Source organism: Diorhabda sublineata, chromosome 9, assembly GCF_026230105.1.
Source record: "Diorhabda sublineata isolate icDioSubl1.1 chromosome 9, icDioSubl1.1, whole genome shotgun sequence".
Lineage (NCBI taxonomy): Eukaryota > Metazoa > Arthropoda > Insecta > Coleoptera > Chrysomelidae > Diorhabda > Diorhabda sublineata.
This window is the reverse complement of record NC_079482.1, coordinates 25,092,664-25,108,584: the sequence shown is the minus strand read 5'-3', so window position 1 is coordinate 25,108,584 and position 15,921 is coordinate 25,092,664. Positions and strand designations below refer to the sequence as shown.

The window sequence follows — 15,921 nt, the reverse complement described above, 5'->3', positions numbered from 1 at the left end:
ATCACCGCGGTGCTGGTACTGTCAGAGGGCGCTAAGTCTGGCGAAATGAACTAACAACACTTTCGACCGTTTTTGATCGATTTCTTCGCACAAAAGTTGCAACATATAATACTCGATGGAGTATTATATGTACCCATCTTCTTCACGTCCAAATTTTGGAGTTAATATGCGACGTACTGCACTTTTTGGACTGCCTAACTCAGGCACTTTCATGCTGGATTTTCTTCAATATTTCTGGATTCGTCACCTCATCACCGCGGTGCTGGTACTGTCAGAGGGCGCTAAGTCTGGCGAAATGAACTAACAACACTTTCGACCGTTTTTGATCGATTTCTTCGCACAAAAGTTGCAACATATAATCTCGATGGAGTATTATATGTACCCATCTTCTTCACGTCCAAATTTTGGAGTTAATATGCGACGTACTGCACTTTTTGGACTGCCTAACTCAGGCACTTTCATGCTGGATTTTCTTCAATATTTCTGGATTCGTCACCTCATCACCGCGGTGCTGGTACTGTCAGAGGGCGCTAAGTCTGGCGAAATGAACTAACAACACTTTCGACCGTTTTTGATCGATTTCTTCGCACAAAAGTTGCAACATATAATACTCGATGGAGTATTATATGTACCCATCTTCTTCACGTCCAAATTTTGGAGTTAATATGCGACGTACTGCACTTTTTCGACTGCCTAACTCAGGCACTTTCATGCTGGATTTTCTTCAATATTTCTGGATTCGTCACCTCATCACCGCGGTGCTGGTACTGTCAGAGGGCGCTAAGTCTGGCGAAATGAACTAACAACACTTTCGACCGTTTTTGATCGATTTCTTCGCACAAAAGTTGCAACATATAATCTCGATGGAGTATTATATGTACCCATCTTCTTCACGTCCAAATTTTGGAGTTAATATGCGACGTACTGCACTTTTTGGACTGCCTAACTCAGGCACTTTCATGCTGGATTTTCTTCAATATTTCTGGATTCGTCACCTCATCACCGCGGTGCTGGTACTGTCAGAGGGCGCTAAGTCTGGCGAAATGAACTAACAACACTTTCGACCGTTTTTGATCGATTTCTTCGCACAAAAGTTGCAACATATAATACTCGATGGAGTATTATATGTACCCATCTTCTTCACGTCCAAATTTTGGAGTTAATATGCGACGTACTGCACTTTTTGGACTGCCTAACTCAGGCACTTTCATGCTGGATTTTCTTCAATATTTCTGGATTCGTCACCTCATCACCGCGGTGCTGGTACTGTCAGAGGGCGCTAAGTCTGGCGAAATGAACTAACAACACTTTCGACCGTTTTTGATCGATTTCTTCGCACAAAAGTTGCAACATATAATACTCGATGGAGTATTATATGTACCCATCTTCTTCACGTCCAAATTTTGGAGTTAATATGCGACGTACTGCACTTTTTGGACTGCCTAACTCAGGCACTTTCATGCTGGATTTTCTTCAATATTTCTGGATTCGTCACCTCATCACCGCGGTGCTGGTACTGTCAGAGGGCGCTAAGTCTGGCGAAATGAACTAACAACACTTTCGACCGTTTTTGATCGATTTCTTCGCACAAAAGTTGCAACATATACTGCACCTTTTCGACTGCCTAACTCAGGCACTTTCATGCTGGATTTTCTTCAATATTTCTGGATTCGTCACCTCATCACCGCGGTGCTGGTACTGTCAGAGGGCGCTAAGTCTGGCGAAATGAACTAACAACACTTTCGACCGTTTTTGATCGATTTCTTCGCACAAAAGTTGCAACATATAATCTCGATGGAGTATTATATGTACCCATCTTCTTCACGTCCAAATTTTGGAGTTAATATGCGACGTACTGCACTTTTTCGACTGCCTAACTCAGGCACTTTCATGCTGGATTTTCTTCAATATTTCTGGATTCGTCACCTCATCACCGCGGTGCTGGTACTGTCAGAGGGCGCTAAGTCTGGCGAAATGAACTAACAACACTTTCGACCGATTTTGATCGATTTCTTCGCACAAAAGTTGCAACATATAATACTCGATGGAGTATTATATGTACCCATCTTCTTCACGTCCAAATTTTGGAGTTAATATGCGACGTACTGCACTTTTTGGACTGCCTAACTCAGGCACTTTCATGCTGGATTTTCTTCAATATTTCTGGATTCGTCACCTCATCACCGCGGTGCTGGTACTGTCAGAGGGCGCTAAGTCTGGCGAAATGAACTAACAACACTTTCGACCGTTTTTGATCGATTTCTTCGCACAAAAGTTGCAACATATAATCTCGATGGAGTATTATATGTACCCATCTTCTTCATGTCCAAATTTTGGAGTTAATATGCGACGTACTGCACTTTTTGGACTGCCTAACTCAGGCACTTTCATGCTGGATTTTCTTCAATATTTCTGGATTCGTCACCTCATCACCGCGGTGCTGGTACTGTCAGAGGGCGCTAAGTCTGGCGAAATGAACTAACAACACTTTCGACCGTTTTTGATCGATTTCTTCGCACAAAAGTTGCAACATATAATCTCGATGGAGTATTATATGTACCCATCTTCTTCACGTCCAAATTTTGGAGTTAATATGCGACGTACTGCACTTTTTGGACTGCCTAACTCAGGCACTTTCATGCTGGATTTTCTTCAATATTTCTGGATTCGTCACCTCATCACCGCGGTGCTGGTACTGTCAGAGGGCGCTAAGTCTGGCGAAATGAACTAACAACACTTTCGACCGTTTTTGATCGATTTCTTCGCACAAAAGTTGCAACATATAATACTCGATGGAGTATTATATGTACCCATCTTCTTCACGTCCAAATTTTGGAGTTAATATGCGACGTACTGCACTTTTTCGACTGCCTAACTCAGGCACTTTCATGCTGGATTTTCTTCAATATTTCTGGATTCGTCACCTCATCACCGCGGTGCTGGTACTGTCAGAGGGCGCTAAGTCTGGCGAAATGAACTAACAACACTTTCGACCGTTTTTGATCGATTTCTTCGCACAAAAGTTGCAACATATAATCTCGATGGAGTATTATATGTACCCATCTTCTTCACGTCCAAATTTTGGAGTTAATATGCGACGTACTGCACTTTTTGGACTGCCTAACTCAGGCACTTTCATGCTGGATTTTCTTCAATATTTCTGGATTCGTCACCTCATCACCGCGGTGCTGGTACTGTCAGAGGGCGCTAAGTCTGGCGAAATGAACTAACAACACTTTCGACCGTTTTTGATCGATTTCTTCGCACAAAAGTTGCAACATATAATACTCGATGGAGTATTATATGTACCCATCTTCTTCACGTCCAAATTTTGGAGTTAATATGCGACGTACTGCACTTTTTGGACTGCCTAACTCAGGCACTTTCATGCTGGATTTTCTTCAATATTTCTGGATTCGTCACCTCATCACCGCGGTGCTGGTACTGTCAGAGGGCGCTAAGTCTGGCGAAATGAACTAACAACACTTTCGACCGTTTTTGATCGATTTCTTCGCACAAAAGTTGCAACATATAATACTCGATGGAGTATTATATGTACCCATCTTCTTCATGTCCAAATTTTTGAATTAATATGCGACGTACTGCACTTTTTCGACTGCCTAACTCAGGCACTTTCATGCTGGATTTTCTTCAATATTTCTGGATTCGTCACCTCATCACCGCGGTGCTGGTACTGTCAGAGGGCGCTAAGTCTGGCGAAATGAACTAACAACACTTTCGACCGTTTTTGATCGATTTCTTCGCACAAAAGTTGCAACATATAATACTCGATGGAGTATTATATGTACCCATCTTCTTCACGTCCAAATTTTTGAGTTAATATGCGACGTACTGCACTTTTTGGACTGCCTAACTCAGGCACTTTCATGCTGGATTTTCTTCAATATTTCTGGATTCGTCACCTCATCACCGCGGTGCTGGTACTGTCAGAGGGCGCTAAGTCTGGCGAAATGAACTAACAACACTTTCGACCGTTTTTGATCGATTTCTTCGCACAAAAGTTGCAACATATAATCTCGATGGAGTATTATATGTACCCATCTTCTTCACGTCCAAATTTTGGAGTTAATATGCGACGTACTGCACTTTTTCGACTGCCTAACTCAGGCACTTTCATGCTGGATTTTCTTCAATATTTCTGGATTCGTCACCTCATCACCGCGGTGCTGGTACTGTCGATAACGAAGAAGCAGTCTCCCCGAGAGTAGAATCAAGATCACAAAAATGCCAAATAAAATAAACACGCACAATAATTATCGAAATGAAGGATACCTTGGACGTATCCAGAACACAAAATTTCAAATCCTGAACGTGTTTTATTAGCTCTATGTACCGCGAATAAAACTAATAATAAAAGTGATACGATCGTCAGGATATTTGATATTTCAATAGAATCTAATCCTTCCGACGAATATTTACGTAGCGCGTCACTGGACGCGAAGAATTTGACCGCCTCCTCACTTGACTCATGCTCTATATTCATTTAAATTCGACATTTGAACTCGAGTAACATATTATTAAAATGACTTGTTTGTGGCTCTGCGTTTACGATTAGTACCAATAAATGATTGTCAATCGAGACAACAGAAGTGATAAAAATTCAAATTCCAGTTAACATACAGGGTAGGTGAACATGTGAAATTTTGTTACAAAGAGCCAAATATTCAATTTTCTTCAAATTTTCACTTCTTAGACCTTTTTACTAACAATGAGACGTTGGTTTATGAATTTAATATGTCCACTGGCCAAAAATTAGACCAGATCAAAAAGGAAAATTAATTTACGCGCGATCTGAGGTCGGGAAGGAAAAGGGGGTGGGTTTTTAAGGTTAAAAATTTATTTATTTCGTAAAACTATAGGTCTTATGGAAAAAAGTCACATAGGAATATAGGAAATAGGTATTTCAACGAACCAAAGTCCTAATAACTTGAAAAAAAAATCGATATTTTGACGGGAGAATTGTAGTTCGAAAATTAGGGTGCTTTTATCAAAAATAACGTGAAAATTTCAAACCAAATAAATGGGACGTAAAAATTCAATTTCACACAAAATTTCGTGGAAAAAATCGTTTTTTGTGAAAAATAAAAATAAAAAATCGAAAACTAGATTTTTTTAATTTTCCACATAAATTTTGAGGGTATATAAAAAAAGTGAAAATACAAAAGTTGTAGATCTTTTTATTACCTACAACTTTGCTATTTGACTTTTTTCCATAGGACCCATAGTTTTGCCGGAAATCGAGACAAACCGTTTTTTACCCTTAAAAACCAAACCTCTTTCCCTTCTCGACCTCAGATCGCCCGTAAATTATTTTTCTTTTCATTTTTATCATATTACTTTCCTTTCATAATAGGTTTCATCCTATTTTTCTCACTATTTATTATTTTCGAAGGCTTTTACCCTGACCTAAATCGTTCCAGGAGCCAAAGACTATTAAATAGTACTACTCGGCTATTTTGAGGCTTGGGAAATAAATTTCCGGCTTTTCCACCACATTCCAGCATTATTTTTGGTCCAAACACGAAACGGTAATGATTTTTAAGACATCTTATTCGCCAGATTCGGGCCAGATTCGGTTTCCCGTGATTTTTTTCTATTCTCAAAACTCAAAAATTCGGAAACCCACGAATTCTTTTAGTAAATCGATCAGACGGTTTGATCGTTCGAAAAAATGATGGCTATCGTCTATAAAAGGAGATCATTGCATAATAAGGTAAAGGGAAACATTGCCATTAATACGAGGAAGTACCCAAAAGTAACCGAAATAGCATTGCCATTGGTGGAGCTTTTGTAGTACTGATTTCTGCCGATAGGGCCTGCCAAGCGACTCGTCGCCAGTTCAGTGCCGCGCGGGCCGTTGTCCTGCCACGTTCTGTTCTGTTTTAATGTTGAAAATTGCTTACAAAAATGATGCCTAGCGGGAAAACTCGAGTGTATCGATTTAAAAATGGCGATTGATGACAAATCTCGCTCTGGACGTCCATCGAATGTCCGAATCGATGAAAATATTGAAATAATTGTGCGCACAGACAATTGATTAACTGTCTGAAATCAATGGAATATCTTGAAGCTCGGTTCATCAAACAGGTGACTGATTCTTCCGCCATGAAACGCATCTGCACACTCAGCCATCACTGTTAGTCAGTTTTTGTTTAAAAATAACTGCCCCACGCACGTTACTCGCCTGACCTGGCTCCGTGCGACTTGTTCTTGTATGAAAAGGGACGTGAAAGGACGGCGATTTGAAAGCATCGAAGACATCAAGAAAAGAACGAGACAGGAGCTTGCACCAATCTCTAAAGATGAGTTCAAATAATATTTCAAAACAGTGGAAGCACCGCTGGGACAAAGATTTAAGAAATAACACCGGTTATTTTTGGGTACCCCCTCGTAGAAGTAAAAGAGAATGTTTGTCCAACAGGAGAATTCACTTTTTCACACTTCGGTGATCAACCATGGTTAAAATTCACGAATTTATAGATCAATCAAAGGATTTAATGGAACAATTTTTTCCTAACCTCAAAGTTCGAATTGCGGCGCATTAGCAAACGCCTATTTTGAGTACAAAGACTACATGTTTTCTTTGTTAACAAAATCGAGTTTATATCGAAGAATTGATTAATTTTAAGAATATAAATAGAAAATTCAATTAATTTTCTGAAATTTATTAGCGTTTTTAAACCGAAAAAGGACACGTATATTAAAAAAACGCTACAACGTAATTAAATATTACAATTCCCACAATTTTTATTAGAGAGAAGCAGGCAGGTATATGTGTATATATATATCTACATCCGGCTAAATGTGAAGGTAACCCATTCGAGATATCGAATTTGCAGTAACCTTTACAGCACAAAAAGAGAAAGTACATTTTTCTCTAGGCTATTGTTCTTTGTTGTAAGTAATTATAATAATAAGTATAGATAGAGACTGACTTTTCATATTCGCCGCTCGACTGCACTGCACGTTGCGGATGGATAATTAGAAAGGAAAATTTTTGCTAGGGTAGCTAATAGTAAGAGAATTTTCACTATAAACTCGTTCCCCTTTAATTTTGTTATAATTTATCGTTTGCATTGAAAACGAAATACTTCTCGTCGAAACTATCGCTTTTCCACCTTGAGTGAAATACCGAATCACAAACATTTGTAATAGGGCGTAAAGACGAAACATCCATACAAACTGCAGTGATGGATTCACGCCTAGGCACGCGACGTCCACGCTTAGAACGGCATGATTTGAGGGGACGTAAAATTCACGATTAAATTTGAGATTGTTAATTGCTGGATTGGTTTGTTCCAGTCCGACGATAGTTTAATACATAAAATTGTTAAAAGTGTTTTGAGATTGCAATTTGACGAGCCCGGAACCAAGTAAATTCCACAAATTTTGAGAAAATTGCATCTTGGAATTTAACCAGTCGGATCGCTTTCCTAATATTTGTTTTCAAATGTTGGATTGTATCATAAAATACTGAATCTGGCGCTTTTTTCAATATTCTCTTTTCTGATTTCTCATGTGTAGTTGTTTCTTGACCTCCAGAATAGACTTAGTTCCAAATTTCACCAAAAACGCTTCATTGGGCTCAGTTGAGGCACTTTAGGAACATTCTTAGACCTTTAGATAATTCTGCTAAAAGTCCTTTGCATAATGAGCAACTACCATATCTGACCAAAAACACATCCTTCAGGATGCTTTTTCTTTAAGATCTGCATTAATCTAGATCTAACACAATCTTTTTCATATATTTCGGCAGTTGCAGAATTTCCAGGACAAATATATATTGAAGAGCGACCACGAGAAGATCGCTACCCATACAGGAAACCCCAGAGTTAACAAAGGGACAGTCCTGGGAAGCCAAGGTTGGTTGACCCAGCCTTGGCCATACCAATGATTACCCAAGCTTGGGCCAAGCCTGGCTATTCCAGCCTCGGCCATTCGTTGACAACCCAGGCTTGAACCAAGGTTGGACCAATTCTGGTTAACCCAGTCTTGGCCATTCATTTGGGGACTCAAGCTTCGGTTGTTCGGTCACATACGGCGTGGTTCGAGTATTTTCGACCATCGGCAGCCATACTTTTATTTATTATGGGTCAGTCTTGGTGACCATAACATTCTATCCGACGTTGCTTCGAGGCACCGTCCTTGCACTAATTGAAGTCATATTTAAATGCTCATAAAGGATCCTTACGATCTTTTCTTTTATCTTCAGACTCCTGAACAACTTCTTCCGATCGTTTAATGTTTTTTGGACTAGTCCCAGAGCTTCCCGCACGCAATCTTCTGATGATTATCGTCTCCGGCGAAACTACTTAAACCCATTTTTCAATTGTTGAAAATGATGACCACGAGTCACCATAAACCGCCTTCTTTCCTCGACATGTCGCTAAACTCAATTTGTAACATTTTTCAAAAGAATTTGACTGATTAGTCGTTCGAGCTCTACTATGATAGAATCGATCGAAATAGCACGTTGAAACTTTGGGTAGAGCTTATTGAGACTTGTCACTGAGCTGGGCACGAAGATTTTTGCTATTTGCCATATCAGTTCAAGAACTTATTGACCGCCCTAACGGAACATAAACATTTCAACACGACTAGCCAAAATGTTAAAGTTCAATTCATAGTTTGTAATAAGCAAGTGTCGCCCTTCTGGAATTATCATTAATTCATTCACTTTTATCTTAGAAATTATAAAAGTGACAATTTACAATCAGAAAGCGAGTACAGTTCATTAACCAGTTACTTTAATTTTCAAAATAATTAAGCACGTTCAATATTTTCCTTCCCTACTACTTATAATCCTGAATTTGTACGAATTTTGAGGATCCGAGCAACTGATTAGTTGACGCGTGCTGTATCTCAGTCTATTTTCGATTTTGTGTCTGTTTAGATCGGTGTAAAGTAATACCAGTATGAGCTAGTTAATTCCGGATAGGATGGTTTTAATGAAAGTCGATACATATTCATTTGCTACAATGTAACTAACGTTTCCTAGTAATTTTCCAATAATTATAACTTTCTCTTCGACGTCTCCTCTTAGTCGGAAGAAATTGCACAAAACGAACCGGATAAGGGGGAGGGGGGCACAGGAAGTTAATTGTAGTTTATTAAACAACTCTTTTATTTGTAATCTTCCTTCGACAACAACTTATTCTATATACACGCGGTGGTTCGATATTCAAATCGTTCCCGGTGCCCGATCGACGAGGCTGATTCGCTGGAACTAGGATCAATATCTGAACTTCAACAAATAACAGACTTGATCTGATTATTTGATCGATTTAGTATTGAGTCAAAGAAACACACAAGGAGTGTAAAAAATGATCAACTGATGTAGTATGAGGTATCGGAGGTTACATAACTGGAAGTAAACCTCATCAAGGAGTTATAGATGTCGGATCTCAAAAAAAAAAAATCAAGTAGCACCTCAAAATTAAATGTCATAAAATAAACGGTCAATAATGTAACCTCACAGTCGTAGATAAAATTTATCGAACTTTTTTCGGAAATTATGATCGAGTTAACTCGATCATCATCGGAAACTAACCTGGTGAACTTATTTATCCTTCTTAAATGGCTGTCTAGTATTATTTCTCTTGAACAGAGTCGTTGATAGGTTATTGAGGTTTGCGGTTTTCATATCGTCGATAGTTGGATAATTATTAAACATCTAGAATCTATCATACAACTTAATGAATATCACGTTTAAAAAATCTGTTTCTGGGTTAGAATACGTAACCACCTGAACCACATAAAGAAAAAGGGCGGAATATATAGAATTTCATTTAAAATTCACCCAATTGTAGTAATACTTCTACTATAATGACTAAAATAATTAATTTTTGTCTAGTCACGTCGGTCTAAAACTAAAACCTTCCCTGTATATATGAATAGTTCGCAGGTATGGGCAACTGTTGAAGCCGTTGAGCACATAGGTCTTCAGATAGTGCCCCACTTGACGTTACCAAAGGCCGATGTCCTTTGAGAAGCCGATCATGTCGTTAGGCAGGTTGTTGGGCTTTCCCAGGTGTTTAAACCGCGCCCTTGCGAGTATAGGGCATTCGTAGATAACGTGGTCTGCAGTTTCATCCTCCTCCATGCACCACGGATCATCCGTGATGCCCATGGTGTGAAGGTGGAATCTTAGAGTGTCCGGTCACTAGTCTGATTTCGCGCCTATTTAGCTGGAGCAGTTGTATGGTGAGATACCAACGTGGTCCATGGATATGGGCTTCATGTCATGCCAGGCATCTCCATCCATCTTTGCCGAGCCCGCCTTGTGAAAAACTTCAAATACCTCGGCATGACACTAACACAAGATGGAAAATTGGCACAAGATATTAGCGAGAGAACTGGAGCAACTGGAAGATTATTCAATGATATTTATATAGTTTTCAAACGATTATTTGTCTCTAAACAAATATTTTTAATTGGGTATGTCTTCAAAATCTTCTCCATTAGGATCCATACATATTTGGATGCATTTGAACCAATTGTCAAAATATTTATTCCCATTACGATCGATTATCTCCAAAACAAGTGATTTGAACGCATCAACTGCTTTTTAAGGTTAGAAAAACGTTGATCTTGCAATTTATTTTTGATCTCGCGATTTAATTCATTTGGTATTAATTTTATTTCAATTATCCGTTGACAACTCAAATGTCACTCGTATTACAACACGTTCTGACGTTTATTATTGCAAATGTCAAATTTCATAATGTCAATGTCAGATTTGACATATTCACATCAATGATGCCATATTTCAAATATCAAAATCGATCGTGTTATTTTTATTTTTATTGTATCACGATTACTATAGGGTGAACAATAACTTTTGATTGGTAATGTACGTCAAAAGACGCGAATAAGATAAACTGATTGACGTGTTTTCAAATTTTTTTTTCAAAAATTAACATCGTGCGTTTTATGAATATTATATATATATATATATATATATATATATATATATATATATATATATATATATATATGTGTGGATTAGTTTATCGTAACCCCATATAACACGTTTGCTTTTTTAAATTGTTGATAAAACAAAAAATGAAAATTAATGATGCGACCTTGGAATTGTTGAATCTGCAGAAAAATACCCAAATTCGTTTAATCCATTAACGAAGTTCGGATTCAGGTGTTTTTTTTTTTTGTACAGAAATAATCCGCAGACATTTCAAGTATGAAGGTCACAACAGGTGTCCTTTGATCAGGTGATTGCTTTCACACAATTTTTTCGTGGTGTTGTTGTCGTACGAAATTTTGTTTATACATATTATATTCAATTTAATAATGTAATTTGAATTATTCAAACGTTTTTTCATTGTTTTTGAATGTCTAAACAATTCAATCCTCTTGATTTTGAGTTATAACCAGCAATGAAACACCTGAACCAACTTTATTTTTGTCATTATCAATCTTTAAAAAGCGACGAAACTAATTCAGTTCATACAGCAAACTTTTCAAATAAAACAAAGTGCGTAGAAGATAAGAAAAACTCTTGTTTTCATCTAGTCGAAAGCCCGTCAAATTTCCATGACTTTGATATATAAATAAGGCTGGATTTGATCCAGAAATTATAGGAAATGTTGGTTCTGAGAAGTTCTTAGTTGCAAAGTCTAACGGGTCCAATGTACAGTACTTTAGAAAGCACCTGTTCATGTAAGAGGGTTGCTACCAATCGCGGAAGACAACAACAATTCGAGCTTTCACACATCAGTTTAATCGAAAACGTTTTTCGAAGAGTCAAAACACCTAATTGACGGATCATCCGCCGTACAATCCTCAACGATTTCTACTCGTTACCGCAAATCAAAAAAAATTGCGAGATCAACTTGGAGAAGAAAGAAGGAAAAAGAAGTTACCAAGATGAATTTACCTTCTATATAGATGTTCGATAAAGTACTGGAAAAGCTTCATAATAAACCTAGAACCTGAGTGGTTATTAAAGGACGCGGAGTCAGGAAGTAGTCAGACAGATAAGGATGGAAGGTACTGCGAAGAATAAGCATCAAAGAAAAGCTAATAAAGTTAAAAATAGAAAGAAGATATTGTCAATGATGTCCCCCTTGCAGCGATACTGGGTAACCCGGTGTTTATAGCTAATATGTCGATTCTAATCCTTTTAGAGAGTCCAGAATATGGGGAATCTGTAGCTGCCAGAGATCTTCGTGTTCTATTTCGGGGTCTAGTGCTGTGGAGGTTCACATTTCGAGAATAGACGTTTCGTCTTCTGTACAACAAAAAAACCTGCACGTCGCATTATCTGCAAAGTCTAGCGTCTTCAGGTATCTAATGAGGCGACAGTGCCCCGATAGGACTTCTGTTGATATTCGTAGATTTTTCCTACAATCCGCAGATCTTCTAATGGTTATATTGCAACTAAATTGGAATTTCTGGAACCTTTGGTAATAGTCATACTGACACATTATCACTACACCAAGACTCACAATTACACTGTCTGACGTGCGTTTTGATAACCAAGTTATCGTCTTCTTTGTCTTGTCTCTGAAGACGATAACTTGGTTATCGAAACGTGCGTCCAATAGTGTAATCATGAGGGTTGTTGTAGTATCAACAGTGTTTCAGTTTTAGGGTGAAGACAGTTGAATAGTTACGACAAGGTTAGATGCCGAGAATAGGTAAGACAAACAGCTAGGAAAAGCCACGAAAGGAATGGTATGAGAAGAGGAAAGAATGAAGATACATTATGTGGAAAAAAGGAAAGCAAAGAATTATGGAAGCTTGTTTAAGTGATCTAGAAGTGCTTATAGAGAGAGAGAGAGAGAAAGAGCTTCTTCTTCTACTGCCTTGTACCTACAGTGTGTTGGAGATTATCTTATGGTCAGACATCTATTTATAAGTGTTTCATATTACGTAGCCGTGACATTTGTTTTCGACCTACGCTTCTCTTTCCATCGGTCTTTCCTTGTATGATCAATTGGGGTATTGTATATCTTTCTCCTCTAAAAACGTGACCCGAGTATCCAACCTTTCGCACCTGGATCAAGTTGAACAACTCCCTCTCAGTCACCGCTCTTCTTAGTACATCCTAGTTCCTCTGAGAAAGAGCACCAATCAGGAGCGACCCCCCCCCCTACTTACACTCTATCTTTAATTTCAACTCTATGAACAAACCTCATAAGGAATTGGACGATGTCATTATCTTGTGGATTAAAAAGTTGAATTTAAAATACGCGGTACTTACGTAATGTTGTGGATTGTGTGACGGCATCGGTAAGATATTTGGTGGATGTTGCGGTGATAATATGACGTGTCGTAAAGTACCACTTTCGTCAACTATTTGTTGCACCATATGACCCGGGGGAACTTGAACAGGCATCGCTATCGGAGGTGAAGAATTCGTTGATACCAATGGAACTGTCACCGGACCTACAACCAAAGAAATTAATTAAAAATAAATATCAAATGTCGAATTTTCGTTTGGTGCTGATTTGGCCTCGAGAAACTGATTTTACTACGCGTTTTTTTTTCTATTTTTTGACGCAACTGCCTTAGTAAACATTCACGGTTGTATTGATCCGAGTCAATTAAAACGGAATCACTTCTTCTTTTTTATCTCATAATAATTCAGCTACTGCTATTTCTTCGATATCTCTCTTGGCTCTAGATTGTCACTTCACCTCTTTCGTAGTCGATCTCTACTCCATTTCTTATTTTCATCAATCTATCTTCGACTTATATATTAGTTCTTTTGCTGCAGTGTTTCTGGGTGGGCTGAGTAGCCTAGTGGCACCGTTGCCGGTACCAAGTCCGGGAAAAAGAAGAAGGTACAAGGGCCAGATTAGCAGCCTTCCTCCAGAAAACATAACTAGCTCAAAGTACCGATAGAGATACCTGGATTGTTAATTATTAAAAAAAAAGATCGAAACAGCGTATTTCTACATTTAATTTTCGACGAAATCTTCAATTGATTTCTAAATATTTTTCTTATTTTATAAAAAGTACTAAACGAAAGAAAATTCTTTTAGAAAAAATATTCAAATGATGGTTAATTATCAAAAGTAATTGTTCTTTCTTTTCATTTATCAAAATGTGATAAAGTTGAGTTAACCGGGAATTGTCAATTGTCAACTGTCAACTGTCACGTTATGTCATGGAGGGTGTCGCAACTACGTTCTCCAATAAAATGTTTATTTTAGACGAAAATATTAATCGTCATCAATTCTATAAATCGAATTTCGTAGCAACGTTAGGTTGCGATAATTATCGATATCTCGAAAATAATGCGAGATATCTAACAAATTATTGCGCAAGTCGAATATGAAAAATAATCACCTATATATAAAGTATCCCAAAATTTTTCAATAATGAATCATTTCAATTAAACTACACTACACTACACCAATAGTTGCGACTTGCGGACACTGCATCGAAACTGTTGGATCTTAACCTTGGGTATTTTCAAATGTTGTTAGAGGAATGTCTGATTTAGTAATAAATAATGCGGCGAAACCAGATGCACCGGTCACCTGACCTCCTATCACACAACGGCAACGCCCACGTTTCAATCTTTTTTTTTTTTGTTCTTCTGATATTAACTGCGACCAACTGCAGCGCTGCATACGGATCATTAAGACAGAACTTAACTTATGCGATTCAAACAGATCATATAAATGCAGTTTTACGCGTTGACATTGTTACACAAAAAAAGCAACGCGCAGAAAAAAACATTCAGTAAAATTGTGACGTACGAAATAATACACTGAAAAAACATATTTTCTCATGTAATGTTTAGAATATATTATAAAATGTTGCAAGACCTTTTGGTTTTCGATTATTTCGCATTTAAATTTATTAAAATCATCATCATAAAATTTGATACAATAATTGTCACATGTCACAATGAATTCGTACCTCGTATCTTCAAAGATGTTTACAGAAAGATATTGAGACATTTGTCAGGACAACCTAATCTAACAAACTTTAAAATTTCTGGAAATTCCGTAGACGAAGCAGTAATGGTGTCAACTCGTTCAACCAGGTCATCTGAAACGACAGATTTGCGTCCTTGGCCCTCTTCGTCATGTACATCATTACGGCCATCTTTAAACATTCGACACCATCCCTCATGAAGTTTTCCCCATATACACGACTCATTTTCCTATAGATTCCTTCAGAACTAAGGCCTTCAGCTTGTAGGAAACGAATCACACTTGGCGGGAGCATCAATAATGGCGGACATGTTTACGTAGCTATAACACAACGCCGACTGACGCTTGAATGTCCCCTTATTACTGAATAAGATTTATTCTGCACTTGTAGAACAGTAAATCGAAACAACAATTTTTAAACTTATTTATTATACAAATAAACGTCTAAGCCGGCTAGACTAAAAGTTATTCTAAAGTCGTCGGAGAATCCACCTCTATAGAAACTTTTGGAATGAAATTTTTATCATACAAAATGCAAATAGAAACAAAATATTATAAAAGTGAAAAATACGTTTTGGATTTCACAAAATATTGCCTAGGCATTGATTTTCAGACAAACTATTATGTAAAAGTGTTCATGACGTAGTGGACTTAGTTAGTTGTACGCTGGTTTTCTAACAGCACGTAAATCTTCAAGAAATTACCTAAGAACTACAAAAAACATGAGAAACCATCTTAAAGTTGTTCATTCTGTATTCATTTACATATCGAAAGGTGCGTTTTGAGTGTTTCATGAAAGTGACAGTTTCGTACTGCAAAACGCTTTCGGAACGTTCTGGAGTATACAACTTCAATGTTGACAGTTGACAGTTTCATTTCGATGATTTTGCATAACCTTAAAATTTTAATTTATTCGATTAATCCGAAGTTTTGTCTAAATTAATGGATAACAATGAATGATGATGGAAAAGGAAACATCACCGAAGAAAGC

The 15,921-nt window shown here is 37.8% G+C and overlaps 1 protein-coding gene across 2 annotated transcripts in view; it reads right to left on the bottom strand.

Annotated features, from left to right (window-relative positions):
• LOC130448750 (fibronectin type-III domain-containing protein 3A) overlaps positions 1-15,921 on the bottom strand; it is a 108,767-nt gene that overhangs the window by 31,806 nt on the left and 61,040 nt on the right. For both annotated transcript variants that reach the window (XM_056786248.1, XM_056786249.1), the window contains one exon: positions 13,244-13,428. In XM_056786248.1, coding sequence (XP_056642226.1) covers positions 13,244-13,428 — 185 coding nt within the window. The remainder of the gene's footprint in view (positions 1-13,243; positions 13,429-15,921) is intronic.